At 36.3% G+C, this 21,877-nt stretch overlaps 1 protein-coding gene across 1 annotated transcript in view; it reads right to left on the reverse strand.

Moving 5' to 3' along the window:
- Positions 1-21,877, reverse strand: part of Cmtr1 (Cap methyltransferase 1) — a 379,789-nt gene that overhangs the window by 39,956 nt on the left and 317,956 nt on the right. Inside the window, exons 18-19 of the mRNA XM_090376649.1 lie at positions 16,281-16,421; positions 8,920-9,042 (exon numbers count right to left, since the gene is read on the reverse strand). Coding sequence (XP_090232775.1) covers positions 8,920-9,042; positions 16,281-16,421 — 264 coding nt within the window. The remainder of the gene's footprint in view (positions 1-8,919; positions 9,043-16,280; positions 16,422-21,877) is intronic.

Consider the following 21,877-nt stretch of genomic DNA (forward strand, 5'->3'; position numbering starts at 1 on the left):
AATTAATATTGATCGAGATTGGTGAGCAGTACCATACAGTACCGTGAGAATCGCTTAAAAATTTAGCTGGGTGGTCAGTTAAATTCACCGGGCAGTGCGCCCATTCAATAGGTCCTGGGGAGAACACCAAGATAGTTTAAATTTAGTATATACAAGTCCTTGAAAATCCAAGATACACTGGTGTGCAAAATTTAAAGACCAGTCAGGTTTTTACCTGTGGCTTCTCATAGGAGTGGCCTGGATATGGGAAAAGCATACCAAAGGAACCTCACGAGGTACAGAAATGATGACAGAAACAAAACCGACACAACAACGGAAACAAAACGTTACAGAGGGACTTTATTCAAAAATGGCAACATAGCACTGGCTCCCATGATACAGATGAATTACTGTCAAAGATGGAACAAAGGGAAGAGGTGGTCCTCAGTAGGAGATATGGCCATCCCTAATGTCGATGCAGGCTTTGTACCACCTGTCCATACTTAGAACAATGCTGTTGATAAGTTCTTGTGGTAACATCGTCCATTCCTCTGTCAGCACCATCTTCAGCTGGTGAACATTTTCTGGTGGTTGTGGACGTGCCGCTAGGCATCTCCCCAGGGTGTCCCATATGTATTCGATGGGATTTAGATTGGGGGAATGGACAAGCCAATCCATACGAACAATGTCCTCACTTTGCAAAAGCATATCAACAGCTGCAGTGCAATGAGATGTGGCGTTATCATACACAAACTCGGGGCCAATGGCACCTCGGAACAGACGCACTTAGGGGAAGGATTACCTCAGTATACAGTAGCGCTTTCCAGTATCTGGAGTTGTGTATGTCTATCCAAGATAACGCGTCCCCAGACAAGAACACCTCGACCGCCATATCGATCCCTTTAAGTGATGTTTGCGGGGTGATATCGTGTGCCAACCTCTTGCCAGATTAGCCATCCAGAATCGCTGCTGAGACCAAATCTACTCTCACCAGTAAAGAGTACCTTAAGTAAAGATTTTGTGGTTGTAATCTTTAGAAATAGTGTTGGTCCTTAAGTTTTGCACACCAATGTATGTAGTGAAGAGTGTACTTATATAGACACAGAAAGTAACTAACCAATCTATATTTGCTGTAATACCTAAATGCATAGTAAGACATGTCTCTATGACATGTCAGAATGATAGTAAATAAAATTATAGATGATTCCATGAAAGATCTTGTTAAAAACAAAGAAATACAGAGTAATAGCAAAGAAACATTTTATAAAAGGAATAAGAAACTAAAAGAGTAAACAAGCAATATGATCATTCCAGGTGAAGTCATGTGATGTTTTCACTCTCCAAGCAGTGGTAATGTCACCATACAATATTACATCTATACAAATATGCATTAGACCTAACCAAGCTGAAATAAATTAAATCCAAATTTATACTTGGTAGACTGAGCAACAATATTAAAATTGTAGTTGTTAAAATAAATAGGGATATTGTTTCTTATCTGGTGCATAGTTGGTGTAAGGAATTAGTGAATATTTGGTTACTGCATAAGTTGGCAAGTCTGATGATTTGAATACATATAATATTTTTATGTACTTTAATAGAAATACTGGAATTCCAGTTGGTGAGGTAAATAATATTAAAGTTAAATTTACTTCTTTTATCAAATAAATCTATATTATGTGGATGAGAAGTATTGCTAAGGGTAATATTAAGATCAAGGAAATTAGCTCTTTGATTATCTATGTTTTCTTTATTTAATATGAGTTCATTAGGATATATTGCTTTAGTATAGGTTCAAAATTAATGTTTAAAACAAGGATGGCATCTACATAGTGAAATGCTAAAAAGTTAAGATTTGGGATGCTAGCAGTGTAGTAGTGTAAGAATAAATTAGAAAATAAACTAGAATTTTGTGAATCCATAGGTATTCCAATAGTCTGTTTGTATGTATGTCTGCCATCAAAAATAAAATTGGTATAAGGTATTGAAATAAAAAGATTAGTGAAATCATTGGTTTCTATGCTAGATATAATATCAGATCTAAAAGTGTTAATGACAAGCTTGGTTATTGCCGATAATCCATGAGAGACTGTTGAAGAAGCATTTTAAAAAATTGCTTGCCTGGGAAGTAACAGCCACTATTTTTAGCACTGGTAATGAATCTAAAACTAACAGGTTGCTTATGAAATTTAACTATTATATACAAATAGGGAAGTGTATTTTAGTATATGGTTTTTTTGTGTAAGGCTATAAGTTTTTAATTGTGGCAGTTGGACTGACTACAAGGTGCAAAAGTGGAGCTATTTTCTATCTCATTTTTAAGTGTAGTAAAGTAAAACTGCTTGCAGAAAATGGCAAAGTTATTGGAAGCTTTGTCTACAGGAGTTATAATGAAATTACAGTCAGTTCTGTTATATATGTCAAGCTGAGCTTCTTCAGAGAGACCTAGATAGACTTCAGGAATGGTCAGAAAAATGGCAACTGTGCTTTAATCCAACAAAGTGTAAGGTATTACACCTGGGAAACAGTAATCCCAAAAAAACTTATTCACTTGGTGGAGTTCAACTAAACCCAGTACTGGAGGAAAGGGACTTGGGTATTACGATGATCTATCGAACTTTTGCAAGTAGAGATAGGGACGTGATAATCCCATTATATAAGGCTTATGTTAGACCACACTTGGAATACTGTGTTCAAGTATGGAGACCGCACCTAAAGAAAGACATCGAGCTTCTTGAAAGGGTGCAAAGAAGGGTAACTCGCCTGGTGAGATTGGCAAAAGGGGGTCCTTATGAAGAAAGACTTCGAATATGTGGGTTGCAGAGTTTGGAAACTAGACACCTTAGAGGAGATTTGATTGAGGTGTTTAAGGCTCTGAGAGGCATCAGTAAAATGAATGAGGACGAAATTTTCAAGATTATAAATGATGCTAGAACTAGGGGACATAAATTCAAGTTACGGGGGGGGGGGATGTTTAGATTGGACTGCAGGAAGTTTTATTTTAGCCAGCGAGTTATAAATTACTGGAATAAGTTGCCTTCATGGGTGGTAGAGGCCGACAGTTTGGGGAAATTCAAAGGTCATCTGGATAGTACTTTCGGGTAAGGGAAGCGCATAGGATGATAGGTTTAATTTCCTTTTTATTATTTTTTATTTTATATTTTATTATTTTTTTTAATTATTAATTATTATTATTTAGTTACTTATTTTATTTATTTATCTATTTTTTTTTTTTTGGCTGGTGCAGCATAAGCCATAGGCTTTCTTGCACCATGCAGCCGTTACTAATACTAAATACTAATACTAATATATACATGTTCTGTTATATATATACATGTGTTCCTAAAAATCTCTGCGTTATGGTATTTTACACATTAAAAACAACAGGGCTTATGGGAAAAATAGGGATGGGGCAGAAATTCTCAAAAAAAATGTTGAGTCTGGTATATAAAACACTAAAAAAAAGTTAGAAACCCAATAAAATTGCTAACACAGGTTTAAACATCTTAAATTTCTAATAAATAAATAAATAAATAAATAAATATTACAGTAAATATAGCACTTTACCTTGACAAGATATGAAGTTTGTTTGATTGATATTTCTGTTCACTGACATTCTTTTTTTTTTTGGATTGTAAAATTTAAAACTAAAAAAGATAAGCAATCAATAACGATGAACAAGGGATGCACAAATTGCACAAGTAAGACAAGTTTATGAAGCTTAAAAAATAGGAATGAAGAGAAGATTGTAAAAATTTATTTATGTTTTTTATATGATTGAAGATTTCATTGAAGGGTAAACACATTTCACCATAACAAAGTAAAAACCCACAGAATTCCAGCTATTGGTATTGCCGCAAATGCCATAAGATCCGAATTTACTACCCGTTTATAATTAGATTGCACTAACAGGAATGCCCAATAAACCAGGAACTGCAAATTGTTTTTACTGTTTTATGGTAGTGACCTCCAGAAATGTACTCCTCTATTCACGATATCATGCCTCACGAAATTTCTGTCTGAACAGAAAAATGTGAGCTCTTGATGACATGAGTTGGCCTACAATATCACGTGTTAGCTTGTGAATACAGCAAATTACAACAGTGTCTCCGACAATACAACTACAGTAAATGGGAAATATAGCACTCACACATTTGATATTTTTTAAGCTTTGTAAACTTGTATGTAATGCTGCGCAGGCTGCTACATTCAGCTTGGTGCCGGATTTTGGTTTCACCTAGTGTTACTTCCAGACCAGATGGAATTGTGCATGAGCCAACGCAAAAATTGCTTTATACTCGCATTGTTCTGTAATATATCAGTCATATTTAAGCAAATTTGCATCGCAAATATGTGCATTATAGCAGAACTGACCGTATTCTGAAGTACTAAGATGTGTTTTCTAAGATTAAGGTATGATATATGAGGGTTATTGTATAACCTGTAGGCCTCCGAACCTGCTTTCAAAATATCATGGTAGACAATATTAATCCAGTTTTGAACTGCTTCATGTGGTATTGGTTATTTATAAGCTAGTTTATTGTCAAAATGTATGAGATTAAGATAGAGGTCTTTGTTGATGTTCATTAAATAGGCCTTATGTAGAGGTCTGAATTTGAAGCCTTTATCCATTGTTGTTTTAACAGTCTTGTTATTGATGATATTAAGATTTCCAGTTACAATGTGTCCATGATATTGGTCAACATAAGGTGCATAGATAGGATTATTAGTGGCAGGGGAGATCTGAAAGTTGTATATTTCCCAGGCTTGTAGCTAACTGTTTGTAATTGCATATTTTAAGACCTATAGGCAATTCCTAAATGAAACAGTGATGTATATTAAAACTGTACAAAGGTACAAGTAGGTAACTGTGTTTGTTATGCAAGGATGACCAGGGTATTTGCAAATTTAAATTTGATATTACAGAATATCATTCAAAACAATGAGTTGTAATTTGCCAATTCTATAAAGCCAGATGTCTGTAAAAAGAAAGATAAACTGCAACCATTATTAATCCACTGCAGGATGGAAGCCTTCTCAACAATTCATGTTGAGGGAAATTGACCATAATCTGCCAAGCTGGTCCAATGCGGATTGGCAGATCGACCACATTTAGCAGTCAGGGACTTGAATCCCAGTCTACTCAGAGCGTGTCCCGATCTATTTAGTGCTACTGCACTACTCCTGACCACTTGGTTACAAGGCCTCCTGTATATGCAGGATGTCAGCATATTATACAGGATGTCCTGTATAATATGCTTAAGTTGATGTTATTGAATTTAAATTTATAACTAGAAGAGACAAAATCTTTAATACACATTTTTTAATGCTAAAAAGAAAATGGCTAATTTTTCATATAGCAAGAAAGGTGATATTCCAAGAATTCAAGATATTGTTAAAGAAGTTTGGAATGTTTGTAAAGATGGTACTTTCCATTTCCATGTGAGTGTCTGTGTTTGGGAGTCTGCAGAATATGACTAAGATTAAATAATTTAAAAATACAGTATTTGGTGTTTAAGTAGCTATTACTTAGCAAAATTTTGTTGAAAAATTTATTATTAAGGCCATGTGGATATAATTATTTGTATATACACATATACAAATGCTTACTTTGCAAGCATTTGGGGTCTACAGGATTCAGTACTGGGCCCATTTACTGTTTTTAATATTTATTAATGATGCTGCCCCAAAATGGATAAACGAAGTGGGTAATTATTTTATTTTTATGATGTATAAGTTTGCTTCCTTTCATCATTTTGATGGTATTAAAATTTTGTGGCTTTGGTGCAAAAATGAGTAAACATTTTCAGCTCATATATTCATCTAAAGTCATGCCCCAAAATACCATACTGAGTGATCACTGAATTATGACCATCTACCTAATACCACGTTGGGCCACTGTTCACACAGCCTATTCGGCATTGACTCCACTAGATGTCTGTAGGGATCTGCAGCCATGCTGCCTGCAAGGCTTTCCACAGTATCAGAATAGATGACAGTTTCGTGTCCATACGCCTCACTTCCCATTCCAAAACATCCCACAGGTGTTCAATTGGATTGAGGCCATGCGCATTTGGAGACTAATCAAGATGAGTATCTTCACTGTGTTCCTCGAACCACTTGTGCACAGTGCGGGCCTGATGACATGTTACATTATCATCTTGAAGATCCCATTTATGTCTGGGGAAAAAATACAACATGGCAGGGTGCACATGGTCTCCTAAGAGCTACTAGTAGACCTCATCAGGGATCCTAGCTCTTGGCACCAAAACAAGCCCCATATTAAGCAACCACCACCATCACCTGTCTGAATAGTAGGCACCACGAATGATGGTTGTTGTTGTTATTTGGTTTTTTAGGAACATTAAGCAACTAAGGCCATATTGCTCTGGGGATATGTGGTGGTCATTCCCTGACCTTTCCGCATCCTCTGTATTTGGTGGTCATGGGCTCGAACCCCAGTCTAATCAAGAAGCGTGTGCTACGCACTGCTGCTCCTACCCACCTGGCTATGGAGGCGCCCATGCACGATGGGTCTGTGGACTTGTGTTGCTTGCACCACACACGAAGGCATCCATCGGCGTACTGCACCAGGTATTTGGACTCATTCGACCAGCATACTTGTTTCCAGTCCTCTGGCGTCCAATCAGTGTGTTGTTGACACTACAGCATTTGCTGTCGACGATGATCAATGGCGAGGAGAGGATGTTTCTTGGATCACCTACTGTGGAACTCCATACCTTCAAGTGCATGGTGCACTGTCATCTGTGATGTTGTTTTTGCATTCCCCATACTGCACTGTGATGTCAACTACCACACAGTGAACTGCCGTTGAGACCATACAATGTGCTGCAACCTTTGCTTACCGCAAACATCTACCTTGCATAATCCTTTACAGTTCTGTTGGTGGGAGGTGGTTTGACCTGTTCAACAATATTCTTTGTACACCTTAACCACAGTGGGCCATGAGCAACTGATGAGACATGCTGTTTCTGATATGAAAGAACCCTATGCACGAGCTCCCACAGTTATGCCCTTTTGAAACTCTGTGATATATTTACTATGTCCCATAACTATTTTACCATTTTCACTTGCATGACCAGATGCAAATTTCCACTGCTCCAGTATAGGAAGCTGTTCAGCTTTTTATACTGTGAGCTATGGGGCATAGTCCATTACAGATAAGATGGTCGGGATAGTGACCATTGAGTGTATATATATATATATATAAATATATAATCTTATAGAATAATAGAATGGAGAAGCTATTGGTATATGCGGGAGGGGGGAGGGAGGAAATTAAGATTTAGATAAGATTAGATAAGCAGTATTACGTTAATATGAAATATGGATCAGGGTCACTGCTAACGCAAAAATATCCTACAACCATAATGTATATATAAAGAATTATTATTATTAGTGTAAAATATAGTCCGTAGATATATATTCTTAGAATTAGACTAATGAAAATACGGTGTACCCTGGGAGCGATATACGTGTTGACCGAAAGGGGGGGGAAAGATAGGAATCGAAATTAAACTAAATATAACAAAGGAAAAAATAAACCAAATGGAATTTTGAAGAGACGACCAAGGTGGAAATAGCATTGCGGTGTCATTCATAATTTTAGTGTCTTCTTCAGAGGTCATCCACCAAAATAATGAAAAAGACAGCAATGCTCTTACTTCTGTTTCCGACATGATCTGTATGTCAAGATACACGTGCGAAAAACCACGTGGTAAATCTAATATAAATTTTGAATATAATTTAGAATAAAGTTAGCCAGTACAAAATTGTGTCGATAAAGTAATACATACAGACCATGGATGACCTTACAGAAGTAAGTAGAACGCTATGAAGGTGGAAAAACCAAAGACAAAGGTAAGGAAAATTCGAATGACGGGAACTTACCGCTACTGGTCGGGCTGACAGAAAAGACTGTGTCAGAGGATTACCAGTGTATTTATGCGTGGGCACATTAGCGGCGCCTAGCGTTAGACCAAATTTCGGTGTACGTTTGAGATGAAATGAAATTACGTGGGCGGTGAAAACTATGCTAGGATTAAGTACATGATGCTCCAACTGCCCAGGATATTTCTTACTATCCTGGGCAGTTGGAGCATCATGTACTTAATCCTAGCGTAGTTTTCACCGCCCACGTAATTTCATTTCATCTCAAACTTACACTGAAATTTGGTCTAACGCTAGGCGCCGCTAATGTGCCCACGCATAAATACACTGGTAATCCTCTGACACAGTCTTTTCTGTCAGCCCGACCAGTAGCGGTAAGTTCCCGTCATTCGAATTTTCCTTACCTTTGTCTTTGGTTTTTCCACCTTCATAGCGTTCTACTTACTTCTGTAAGGTCATCCATGGTCTGTATGTATTACTTTATCGACACAATTTTGTACTGGCTAACTTTATTCTAAATTATATTCAAAATTTATATTAGATTTACCACGTGGTTTTTCGCACGTGTATCTTGACATACAGATCATGTCGGAAACAGAAGTAAGAGCATTGCTGTCTTTTTCATTATTTTGGTGGATGACCTCTGAAGAAGACACTAAAATTATGAATGACACCGCAATGCTATTTCCACCTTGGTCGTCTCTTCAAAATTCCATTTGGTTTATTTTTCCTTTGTTATATTTAGTTTAATTTCGATTCCTATCTTCCCCCCCCCTTTCGGTCAACACGTATATCGCTCCCAGGGTACACCGTATATTCATTAGTTTAATTCTAAGAATATATATCTACTTACTATATTTTACACTAATAATAATAATTCTTTATATATATATATAATTAAGAACCATGTAATATATCTATCAGAAAGTTTTATTATATACCATAAATCTTAGATTTGTTTTATACAAACTTATAAATTTCAGCTCTTTATGTTGTTTTTGACAAGCAATATTTCTTATAAGACCTCACCTCTCCTTTCAACTCAAACACCTGTTCAGCATAAAGCAGAGTATCAGCTGGTAATTCTAGGTTTAGCTCCAATTTAGTCCATTTATTGCTAATGATGCCATCGCACTGATAAATGTTAGTTTTCTAGAATTAAAATCATAAGTTAGCATTATCTTTAAACAGTTAAGGAAAATCTAAATTATAAAAAAATTTTAATTTCAAGATAAAATTATTTAATAACTGTACCACATATGAAGATAATTCAATAACTGTATTAAATTAAAACAGAATCTCATTAATAGAAACTCTTTTATATAATATACATTATAGTCCCTTTGTTTAAGGATTGGCTATTAGCCATACATATTCGTTTATTAATTTGTAATAAATGAATATGTATGGCTAATGTGTATCAAAGTCCATTTTTATCCCATATGAAATAAATTGTAATTTTGTTTGCATTATCAGAAATGGTTAATACAAATTTGGTATGTATATCCTAATTAATTAAAATTTACTTTATTCCCAAATAAAACATTTCCTGTTTGAAAAGTCTTGATGTTTAAAAGTAGTTAACCAAATTCTGTGCAATTGAGGCCAAAATAAGTGTTTGACCTTCAAAATTTTTCAGTCTTGGTTATTGAGAGTGTTGCAGAAGAATGGTTTCAGAAAAAATGAACGTTTTGATGATTGTAGATTATTATACACTTAATCCTCAAGTCACTGTATGGAGGACAACAGCTGTGCAGCACATTTAAAACTGTTATTTGTACCCTGCAAGTAACAGAGTGCTGGAGTACAGTTTTAAATGTGCAGTAAAATGTGTGTGCAGTTATTAAAATGTACAGTAACAGTACCTTCCTAACTTACCCTAATTCTATTTTCCATTTGATTTGAGATCTCGTGTGAGTCAGCAGCCTAAGTAATTTTAATTTGGGCCCAAGTTGATCTGAAGGACAACAGTCCACCATCATCAGGTGGCAATATATTATGTCTGTAAATTAGTTTTCAGTTTATTATTTATCTGTCAGTTAGGAGATTAACTTTAATTCAATACAGATAGAGAAAGTACAATGTACACACACCTTTAAAATTCAAATTACTTAATATAAGTTATTACATCTTGATTATGGCCATTACATTATTCATAGCATAGAAATATTAAATAAATTAAGTATGTAGCTTAAATTGTCTGTACCTAGGATCTAGGATGAATGAAAGCTTAGGACAAAACCCATGTTGTCTGTACTTGAGACTTATTAACTCAACTCTGAAATATCTCTAAATTAGGTTAGTTCAGTTGCCTTGGTACTAATGTAACCACTTATGCTGACTATGAAGAAAACTATCCCATAAAGAATTACAATATAATCCTTTTAACTACTTTGGTATATATTGCATAGCTCTCAAAAATTGTTAAATATTTAACTTATTGGCAGTGGCATGAAATCATATAAAAAATACTGTGAACTGTGTGGTGCATTTTTATCCCATTAAACAGATTCCTTGATTTGTGGGTTTTTTTTTTTTTTTTTTTTTAAATAGAGAATATAGGACAAAAATTACTCTGGAAAGCACTGTTGCATGGCCCCTTAATAAAGTGGAAGAGAATGGTATTTGTGTGTGTGTGTGTGTGGGAGGGGGGGGGGGGGGGGCATCAAAATAATTTTCCAGACAACCAAAAAGTTAAAATCATTCATAAAATGCAGTTCTTAAAGTTGAATCAAATTATTATTAATTCTGCAACAAGTTTTTTTTTTAACTTAACTTTGCCATCAACTAAGATTATCAAGTGATCACATTGATGTCACATTTATGTGCTTATAAAAAAAAGTCTAAATGTGAAAAGAGGTTATTTTTTATGTAAAGAAAATAAGCTCGATGTCTTTTTTCAGACGAGGTCTCCATACAAGGTATTCCAAATGTGGTCTTACAATTGCCCTATACAGTGAGCTTTTCTGGCTACCTGTTTGCATTGTTTAGAAAATTTTATATCTGCCCATATCATAACTCCCAGATCTTTCCTTCTAACACTGTTTTTAATTCAACCCCACCAAGTGTATAATTTATTTGTGGATTGTTATTCCCAAGTATACCTTGCATTTAGCAGCATTAAAACACAGCTGCCACTTCTCTGACCACCTTTGAAGTCTGTTCAAGTCATTCAGAAGGAGCACTGCTTGGCATTGATCATTAATGACTCTGCCAATGTTCACGTCATTTGTAAATTTTGACATCATGCCTTCTATCCCTTCGTCGATGTCATTTATGAAAATGAGAAACAACAGTGGCCCAAGAACCAATCCTTGAGGGACCCCACTCCTGACATTACACCAATCTGAAGAATATCCATTAATCATAACCCTCTGCCTTCTGCCCTGCAGCCACCCGGCAATCCATCTTAGAATCTTATCAGTAATCCCAACCTGTTCAAGCTTACACAGCAACCTCTCATGAGGAACAAAGTTGAATGCTTTGCTAAAATCCAAATAAACTATGTTGAAATCGTTCCCCAAATCCAGCTCATGAGTAACTGTACCAAAATAGCCCACTAAACACTATTTACCTTTAAACAAATCCTTGTTTTCTGTCCTTCAGAATGCTATATTTGTTAAATGTCCCTGGATTGCACTCTTAATCTCTAAGAAAGAGTTTTCTTACCACAGAAGTCAGACTAACCAATCTGTAGTTACAAACTTCACTCTTAGAACCGTTTTTATGTATTGGCAATACGCTGGCACTTCTCCAACATATGAACTGGTTTGGAAGAAAGAGGTGAAATTACATATGCTAATTCAGAAGAAAACAGCTCTTAGAAATACTGTAAAGGATACAGCAGAAATGAAGTGTTCTTCTGATCTGTTCTTCTGGATAAAATTTAGGGGATTAAGAAAGAAGTCCTAGGCACAAAACCCAAATGTGGGAATAAAATATATAAGTTGTTTAAAAAAAAAAAAAGTAACATTAAAAGTGAAAGAGAAAGAAGTGGCCAACTTTTGAAAGGCTGGAGACTGGATAACTGATTTTTTTTTTTTGTTTTTTTTTTTTAAAGGCACATTAGCAACTAAGGCCATACTGCTCCGGGGATATGCGGTGGTCATTCCCTGACCTCTCCGCATTCTCCGTATTTGGTGGTCACAGGCTCGAACCCTGGTCTAATCAAGAAGCATGTGCTATGCACTGCTGCTCCTGCCCACCTGGCTACGGAGGCCTGGATAACTGTAAACAGGACAGAGAACAGGAAATTTTCCAGCCAGAATAGGCAGAAAACTTGCCTTTTCTATTCTGTATTTAAAAGACTGACACTGTAAGAACAATGGTTGACAATAATAAAATATATATTGTCGATAACTCCTGTAACATATTTTAGTTTTACAAGATTTTATTCTGATTTTAATTGCACATAGTTATTTTATAATAAATATTATTTTTAGTGTGTTATTTATACATTTAAGATTTCAGAATGTAAGAGCGATGAAGCCTAATCCTTCCTACTTTAAATAATATTGTTAAAATATAAGATAGCTTATCATACCTTTTTTTAGGAAATTTCTTCCCCCAGTGCTCATATCAAATAGATCCGGTTAATATATAATGTAAAAGATCTAAGCTTGTAATGCAATAATATCCATATTAAATGATTGTTAATTTATACGTTTTTTTATAAAACTAATCTTGTATTCCATTCCTAGTGTCTACTTACTGCCACCAAGGAGAGCAAGGCATAGCCGATGTACATCAATCTACCCAGAACTAAACCGAACAGCAATGATAGACTAGAAACAGAAGACAACTGCCAAACTACATTAAAAACTATTAAAATTATATTAAAAACTATTAAAATATTTTAAACTAGACTTCCTTACTGCCACCAAGTCTAGTCTAAAATATTTTAATAGTTTTTAATATAGTTTGACAATTGTCTTCTGTTTCTAGTCTATCATTGCTGTTGGGTTTAGTTCGGGATAGATTGATGTACATCGGCTACGCCTTGCTCTTCCTTGGTGGCAGTAAGTAGATATTGGGAATGGAATATAAGATTAGTTTTATTAAAAACTGTATAAATTAACAATCTTTTAATATGGATATTACCACGTTACAAGCTTAGATCTTTTACATTATATATTAACTAGATCTATTTGATGTGAGCGTTGGGGGAAGAAATTTCCTACACAAAAGTATGAAAAGCTATCTTATATTTTAACGTTATTTATACGATATGTACAAACATTTTTATTGTGTGAGAAAGCCTGAATTTCTCTACAGTACATTATTAAAGGCATAGTATCATGGAAACTGATTAAGTGTTAAGTAATCTCTCTCTCTCTCTCTCGCCGACCGGGCTAGCCAGGTGGGTAAAGTGCCTGCCTGGAAACCCAAAGGTCGCGGGTTCGAATCCTGCCTCGGGCTTGGATCAGAGTACTGCAAAAATCTTGGGAGGTGCATTATGGCCATAGAAGCCGATGTGCCAACAACTAACAACAAAAAAAAAAAAAAAAAAAAAATCTCTCTCTCTCATATTTTGAATATAAGCAGTGATATAAATAAAAGATATATAGTACTTGTGTTGGGAAATCATATACAGTCGGACCTCTATATAACAAAATCGATCATACCATTGAAAAAATTCGTTATACAGAAATTTCGTTATAAAGAAATATGACCTTTTAAACAATGAAAAATACTGTAAATTCAGAAATATAGTAAAAGATGGGAAATAAATCAGAAATAAGTGGGAATGGTTATATTTTCTAACAATTTATTAATACTTATTAATTAATTTATTATTATTAATATATTAAGAATTGTCATAAAATATTTGGTTATTTTTTGTTGTACACTGGATTCTACTGTACACCATTCATAAAAATGTACACATCTGTTTAAACTTTAAACACTCAGATATATTTTCTGTTACATTTTCTTACCCACTGAAGGCCTCGATGAAAAGTTTCAAATGCTGCCAACATTTGTTTGGAAGGTTTAATATTGCCCTCATTTTCATTCAACTCATCATCGATATTGTCACTAGTTCTTTTAATACGTTCCAAAATGTTGGAGTCACTCGGATATTCAGCTACTATGACATCATTATCAACTCCTAAAAATTTGGCAAGAACAATTTCTCCATTGATCAAACCTCGCTTGGAACTCTTCCCAAGATTGCTCAATGTCTTTTAGTAGTTCATCCCTCTCATCTTTGTTAATTAGCATTTTGGCAAAACCTGCTTTTCCAAAACAATTCTTAATCATTGTTTCTGTTACATCCTGATTCCACACTTTCGCCAACTCTGATATGCACATCCACAAATCTATAATAGAATCTATAGGTTGGTTGGTTTCTATTCCCAGTATAATTTTTTTTCAGTATGTGCCTTTGGTAGCGCATTTTCAAATTCTTGATAATGCCTTGGTCCATTGGCTGCATTTAAGACAATTATTCAGAAGGAAGAAAACAAGCTTCACACTTCTAAGTTTCAAAATTACCGAGTGAAGGTGAGCAGGGCAGTTGTCGACAATCAACACGATTTTTCTGTTTTCTTTCGTTATATTTCTATTGAAATTTAAAATCCACTGCTCAAAGGTTTCGCTTGTCATTCAAGATTTTTTGTTTTAGTTGTAGTCCAACTCGAAAGACTTTATTCCTTTGAAACATTGGGGTTATTTACTTTTGCCTTTTACCAAAAGCTTCAGTTTTTCATTACCAGCCATATTGGCAACCAAGAGTGTAATTCTCTCCTTACTATTTTTACCACCTAAACATTTTTCACTTTAAAAGTCAGTGTCTTGTTTGGCAAACATTTAAAAAATAGACGTTTCATCAATGTTGAATATGCCTTTGGACTATAGTCCTCAATTTTTTTCAAAACTGTTTCTTTCCAATGGGTATAATCTTCTTCAATTGCAACTCCACTTTTATCAGAAATAACTTTTTCGAGTAAGCCATGACGCTCTTTAAATTTGTCCAGCCAACCAGCACTGGCTTGGAATGTTCTTGGAAAGATGCGTACTCCATAGCCTTTTCTTTTATTAATAGCCCTGATATCGGCATGTTTTGGTCTGGAATCAACTTCATACACTTAAAAACTGCTTCATCTATATTTTCCTAAAGGCATAATTTCTCATGCTTCCGACTGGGTCCCGTTTCCTCAAACAGTTTGAGAATCAAAACAGTTTTTCAGAATGGTTGACACACTACTGGCAGGGACATCAAAATTTAAAGTGATTTCTTTGTTTTTTTATGCCACGATTTACATTATTAAACACTTCTACTTTTTCACACTACACTCAAGGATTTCCTCTTAGACACTGTAAGGTTACTTGCACAGCAGTTAAAACAAAGCGGAAATTAGGGACTGCTTGTAGCTACCACGTAAACAGAGACAGGTGAAATTTAGTGCAAGTGTGTATGACTCATTTCGTCGAAACAGATGAATTTCCGAGATAAAGGAAAGTCACTTTCTCCTAATTCTCTAATAGGGTAGAAAATAGGTTGACCAGAGCTAATGCCCAGGAATATGCCTTAATCTTTGCCAATTCTGTGGACAGCTGACCTTCTCAGCTTAGTAGAGTATAAGTTGCATAGGTTTTACTTCTTTTTAGCCATTGCTGACCACTGCTGGGCAAAGGCCTATACCAAACTTCCATCTTTTTCTATCCTGTGCTATGGTTGGCCAGTTTCCTACTACAGGGTTTTACAGGCACCATTAAATTGCAAAATGTTTTAGCTCTTAATTCGTGGAATTAAAGCCTTTAACTATTAAAAGCTAAAGGGATTAATGCTTAATCCTATTAGCTCTTAATCCATGCCTTCTACAAGCATCAGTTTTATTGCCTAAAGGTCAGAGGTGCGAACAATGGGGACACAGGTCTCTCGAAATTAGTTCGTTATATGGAAATTTTCTTCGTTATAGGGAAGCTATTTTCAATGTAATGACCAAGGGGAAATCAAAAAAGTTCGCTACATAGAAAATTTCACTATATGGAAGTTCATTAAAGAGAGGTCCGACTGTATTTTGTACCATTAGGTAATCAATGTATTTTGGTTTCATTTGTGTGAATTAGCTGAAGTATTTTTAATGTCAGTTTAGTTATATCAATTTTATTATAACAATGTTTGACTAAAGTTGGTTTTGGTAGCCTTTTGGAACCTTATTAGTTATTCACAAGTCACAGGACTGAAGTCAAACTTTGAATTTCATTATAAATATAGTTAAAGTTAAAATTAGATATAAATCTTATATCATTAACATGGCGGTGACTATGATATACATTGTATTTCAAAGACAATATACCTCAATAACTAAACTGACATGATCTTTCTGTACCTCCAAATCAATTGATAGAATAATAAACACTTAAGTAAAATATATATAACTTACACCAAGTCCTAGTATAAAGCTTCTTTCATTTTTTGCTCCACATACTAAGCAACGATAATCATAAATACTTCTAACAGATTCTAACTTTTCTAATGTAAGCTCTTCTGCTTTGCAGCTCATAAATTCTGTAAAGTTTTCATCCTGTTGAAAAAAACAAAAAACATTTTAATTAAAAGTAATAATCATATAGCCTTTTGGCCCTTGAGGTTGTCACAGATATTCTCTCAGATAGGCCAGACAAGCTGTACTTGCTACCTGGGAGTCTAAAATGCTGATGAAACTGATATTCGGGTGAATCTCAAGTCAAGTGGACCCAATTTCGGCGAAGTCCGAACAGTCTGTGACAACCAAATCCTCTGCTTGCACCTTCACAATGGTGGGACTGTTAGTAATCCTGGGTATAACCTCCATGCACAAGTACATGGTGGGTGGCCACCCAGGTGTGAACTAACGTAAGCAGGGGTTGAGGTGTGGCACCCACACCACATGGAGGAATGCCGCCCCTCTATGTTACAAGGCAGTACTAGGTGGTAGATGACTCTCATCAACTGGTTCAATACCACCACTTTGCTTATTGGAGGCTTGAAGTGGTGGAACCCATGTTTAGTCTCTAGAGCTAAGTTCCTGTCAACCCTTCCCTATCTCTTCCATCATGCAGTATGATTGATGACTTTTGAGGTTATGATGAACATCATGGCGAGATCCAATATTCCTTACATTTCGAGGGTACAGCTCTAAAACGGTGTTCGCAGGCCAGCTCTTTATTTATTGTTTATTTTGGTTTTTAGGAGCATTAGCAACTAAGGCCATATCGCTCCGGGATATGCGGTGGTCATACCCTGACCTTTCCGCATCCTCCGTATTTGGTGGTGACGGGCTCGAACCCCGGTCTAATCAAGAAGCGTGTGCTATGCATGCTGCTCCTTCCCACCTGGCTACGGAGGCGCCACGCAGGCCAGCTGCTAGTTAGTACACCGGACCAAACCTATTGGTAACTCTCTAGAAGGCTTCCGAATCAGCTAGTGTATAATCTTGCTACATCTACTCTACCAGATAGTGACTGGAGGGAGTCAGAGTAGTGCGTATGCGGGGAGCATTGTCGAGGCCACGTTATGTCAAGGATCTGGGTATATTATTACCATGTGTACGCCATATCCAAAAATTTCATTAGTTCATACAGCATGTCCCACCCACTTTTTCTTACTATTGAATACACCATGAATTGTCAAACTAATAGAGCAAGCTTATCTGCGAAAAGATCTAAACCTCCCAAGCACTTCCTAATTCATTTCACGAATATACGTGGTCTCAATTCTAATCTCAACGATGTCCATTTCCACTTGCAGTCTGCCAAACCCCATGTACTTTTTCTGACAGAATCTCAGTTATCGGTTGATTCAACTGCCCATCTCAGATGCCCAAATTATTCGCTGTATGATTCCTTTTGCCTCAAAGGTGGTACTTGTGCATATGTCCATTCTGATATTCCCTGTCAGAGACTTGGCAATTTGGAATCTCCTCTCTTTGATCTTCTCTGGCTTAAAATCTCTCTACCTCATTGTGTCAAATTCATCTGTTGTCTCTACCGTTCTCCCAACTCCACTAATCACTTGGAGCTCTTTGACTTCCTCTCTTTGCAACTTGACTTTCTCCAGTCCAACTTTCCTAACAGTGAGGTAATTTTCCTTGGTGAATTTAATGTTCACAACTCCAGCTGGCTTCCGTTTTCTAGTCACACCGACCCAGCTGGTCGAGATGCTGAAGCTTTTGCAATTACTAATGACCTTGCACAGATTGTTCATTTACCTACAAGAATACCGGACAATCCTAATCATACTGTCAACACGCTTGATCTTTTTCTCACAAACAACCCTTCTAAGTACATGGTTGAAGTGAGAGGTCCTTTAGGCACTTCAGATCACAACTTGGTGATTGTCTCTTCTCCAATGGAGCCTTTATCTCATGGCTATTCCCAACCTCATGTTGTTTGGCATTACAAGAATGCAAAATGGGATGACCTGCGAGATTTATTTTCTTCTTTTCCTTGGTCGGATTACTGTTTCAAAACTTCTGATGTCAATGTTTGCTCATATCGTGTCAGTGAAATTATTCTTGCAGGAATGGAATCCTTTATCCCACACTCCACTTTAAAATCTCGTCTTTTATCTAAAACTTGGTTTTCCAATAAATGTGCTAAGGCTGTTCAAGAGAAGAATGTTGCATATCGTAATTGGCTTGTTTCTAATTCTTCAGTTTCATTTTCTGTCTACACCAAAGCTCGCAGCAATTGTAAAGCAGTTATCAGTCCAAACTAGAGTTTGAACAGGCTAAGAGAAGAAAACTTGCTTCTTGCCCTAATGGTAGCCGAGCATTCTGGTCTCTTGCCAAAGCTATTGGCCGCAACTTTTGCCCATCTCTGCTCCCACCTCTGTCCAAACCAGATGGTTCTGTTGTTACTTCAGCCAAGGATAAAGCTGACCTGCTAGCATCCCATTTTTCTTCCAACTCATGTATTAATGATCTTGGTAAAACACCTCCCACCATTCACAACACGCTCCATTCAATGCCTCCTGTGGTCTTCCGTCAAAAGGATTTTGACAAATCTTGATGCTAAGAAAGCTCCAGGTCCCGATGGTATTTCTCCATTTGTTCTCAAAACCTGTGCTCCTGAACTTACTCCTATTCTTTGCCGCCTTTTTTCACTTTCTTATTTCAAAGGTGTTTTTCCTTCCTTCTGCTTGGAAATTTGCTCATATCCAGCCAGTTCCCAAAAAAGGTGAGAAATCCCTCCCATCCAATTATTGTCCCATTGCAATTACTTCGACTCTTTCTAAAGTAATGGAGAAATTAATTAACCGCCAACTCTTAAACTACCTAGAAACCTTCCGTCTGATCAACGATCGCCAGTATGGATTCCGTCAGTGTCGATCCACTGGTGATATTCTGGCTTACGTTACCCATTTAAGGACTAATTCAATGGAAAGGTTTGGTGAAACACAAGTATTTGCTCTTGACATCTCAAAGGCTTTCGATCGTGTTTGGCACAAAGGACTTCTAAACAAGCTTCCATCTTATGGTTTGCCAACTGTTTTTAGTAATTGGTTATCCAGTTTTCTCTCTGATTTCTCACTGAGGGTGATGGTAGATGGCTCTCTGTCTTCTAACTTCTCCATAATGCCGGTGTACCCCAAGGTTCAGTTCTTTCCCCCACTCTTTTTCTCTTGTATATTAATGACTTTCTTCCATTGACTGGAAATCCTATCCATAGTTTTACCGATGATAGCACATTGCATTCTACTTTCCAATTTTGGGAAACTTTGCCCTGCTCAATCAGCTTCAACTTCTCGAAAATCTGTTACCAATTCCTTAAATGCCGATCTTCAGGTAATTCTCCAGTGGGGCAAAGACAATTTAGTTGATTTCAACCCTTCCAAAACTCAGTCTTGTCTTATATCTCAGAAAAAGGATTCTTCTGCTCCTATGCTTATCTTTAGTGACACTCTGATTTCTAGGCAAAATGATATATATCTCTTTTGGGGCTTACCCTGACTTCTAATCTCTCTTGGCACAAGCACATAATTTTGCAAATTATATACATACAATGAAAAGAAAAGAATATGGAAAACCTATGAAGTGGATTTATCTTAGAGAAAGAGAAACAGGTTTATTCCAGATTTATAGTCAGAAATAAGTGACAAAAAAAAAAAAAAAAAAATATACACACATATATATATATATATATAATACAGTGAAACGTCTCCTAACGGACACCTCTCTACAACGGACATTTTCAAATTCCCCAACTCACCTCCATTGGTTTTAATGTGTTTGCAGCTTTTGTCTAGCGGACATTCTCTGTAACGGACGCGGACAGGCAATCTGCACTGTTTCGTTTAGATTAGCACTTAATTTGATCTCCCCATAACGGCCAGCGGGCGAGCTCACGGCCCTTTTTCTAGGAATGTTTCTTCCATGTATTGCCTCAATCGTGTGTTTATTTTCTATTTCCGATTCTCTGAATTTTATCAAGGTTTACGTCGCGGTTCTAAACCGTTTTTCAAGAATTTTAAGGCACGTGTAAAACTTCTGATGAATTTGGTGTGTGCAGGGGGGGGGATATGGTCGGCCTTTCATCTTTTCAATTTCAGTTTTCAGTTTTGTTCAGTGTTGTGTGAAGTGCACAATGTCTTCTCGTAAACATTTAACTTTAAAAATGAGTCGAACTTTAAGGCGTATGATCGGCAAAAAAATAGTGTTCGCAATCTCGCTGCAAAATTCAAAATCGGGAAGACGCAGGTAAGCGACATCCAAAAGGAAAAAAAATGAACTGATCAAACAATTTTGGCAACACGGAAATGATCAGGTTCAAAAATCATTCCTGAAAACTGTTGGACTTCAAATTGACAATGTTATGTATGAGTGGTTTTGTCGCGAACATGCTAAAAAAATTCCCATTAATGGGCCTATTATTAGGGAAAAGGGGAGTAAATGAGTTCAAAGCTTCTGTGGGATGGCTAGACAAGTTCAAAACTCGGCATAAAATTTCTTGGAAAACAGTAAGTGGTGAAGGTGGATCTGTTGATACTGGGGTTCTAACAGAGTGGACCGTCAAATTGGAAGATTTATGTCGTGATTTTGAAACTAAGGATATTTACAACTGTGATGAAACAGGGTTGTTTTTTAAAGCTCTTCCTGAAAAAACAATGAGTCTAAAAAACGAAAAGTGGCAGGGCGGAAAAATTTCTAAGGAACGATTGACTGTACTATTGTGTACAAATATGCTGGGAGACTTTGAACAACCTCTTGTTATAGGAAAACAACAAAATCCTCGTTGATTCAAGGGCATAAAGTTGAATCTTTTGAATGTTGACTGGAAGTCTAATAAAAAAGCGTGGATGACACGAGATATCATGAGCGAATGGATAAGTCACTTTAACCAAAACATGATTCGTCAAAACAGAAAAATTATTCTTTTCATGGATAATGCTGCATCTCACCCGCACATTGAATTGTCCAACATTCAAATCGTTTTTCTGCCACCAAACACATCTGCAGAGTGTCAGCCCTTGGATCAAGGGATAATAAAAAATTTTAAACTTCACTACAGAAAACGTGTTTTAAGACATCTCATTGCAAACATGAACGATGTAACATGTGCGAGTGACCTTGCAAAGAAAATCAGCATCCTAGATGTGATTCAATGGATTTCCTCTTCAGTAAATGCAATCAGAAAACAAACTGTCGTGAACTGTTTTGTAAAGTCTGGCTTCTCAAACGCAAAAATTGAAGTTGTGAACAGCAATGTGGGGCACCAAGAAGAACAAGAACTTCAACATCTATTGATAATGTATGATATTTCAGCTACAAGTGACCCTGGCTACAAAGATATAGACTCGAACCTCACTACAGAAGATGGTGCTATAGATATCAACGACATTATCATCGATATTTTTTAAGAAGTTCCTCATGAGGATGAAGAAATGGAAGGAGGTCATTCTGTCGAAGAACATATTAACGACGAACCACCGATGAAAATAGAAGAAGCGTTCATACAAATCAATTATTTAAAAATGTTTTTCGCCGCTGAAGAAGATACT

Source organism: Mastigoproctus giganteus, chromosome 6 (assembly GCF_048544385.1).
Source record: "Mastigoproctus giganteus isolate SK-2022 chromosome 6, ASM4854438v1, whole genome shotgun sequence".
NCBI classification, from domain to species: Eukaryota; Metazoa; Arthropoda; class Arachnida; order Uropygi; family Thelyphonidae; genus Mastigoproctus; species Mastigoproctus giganteus.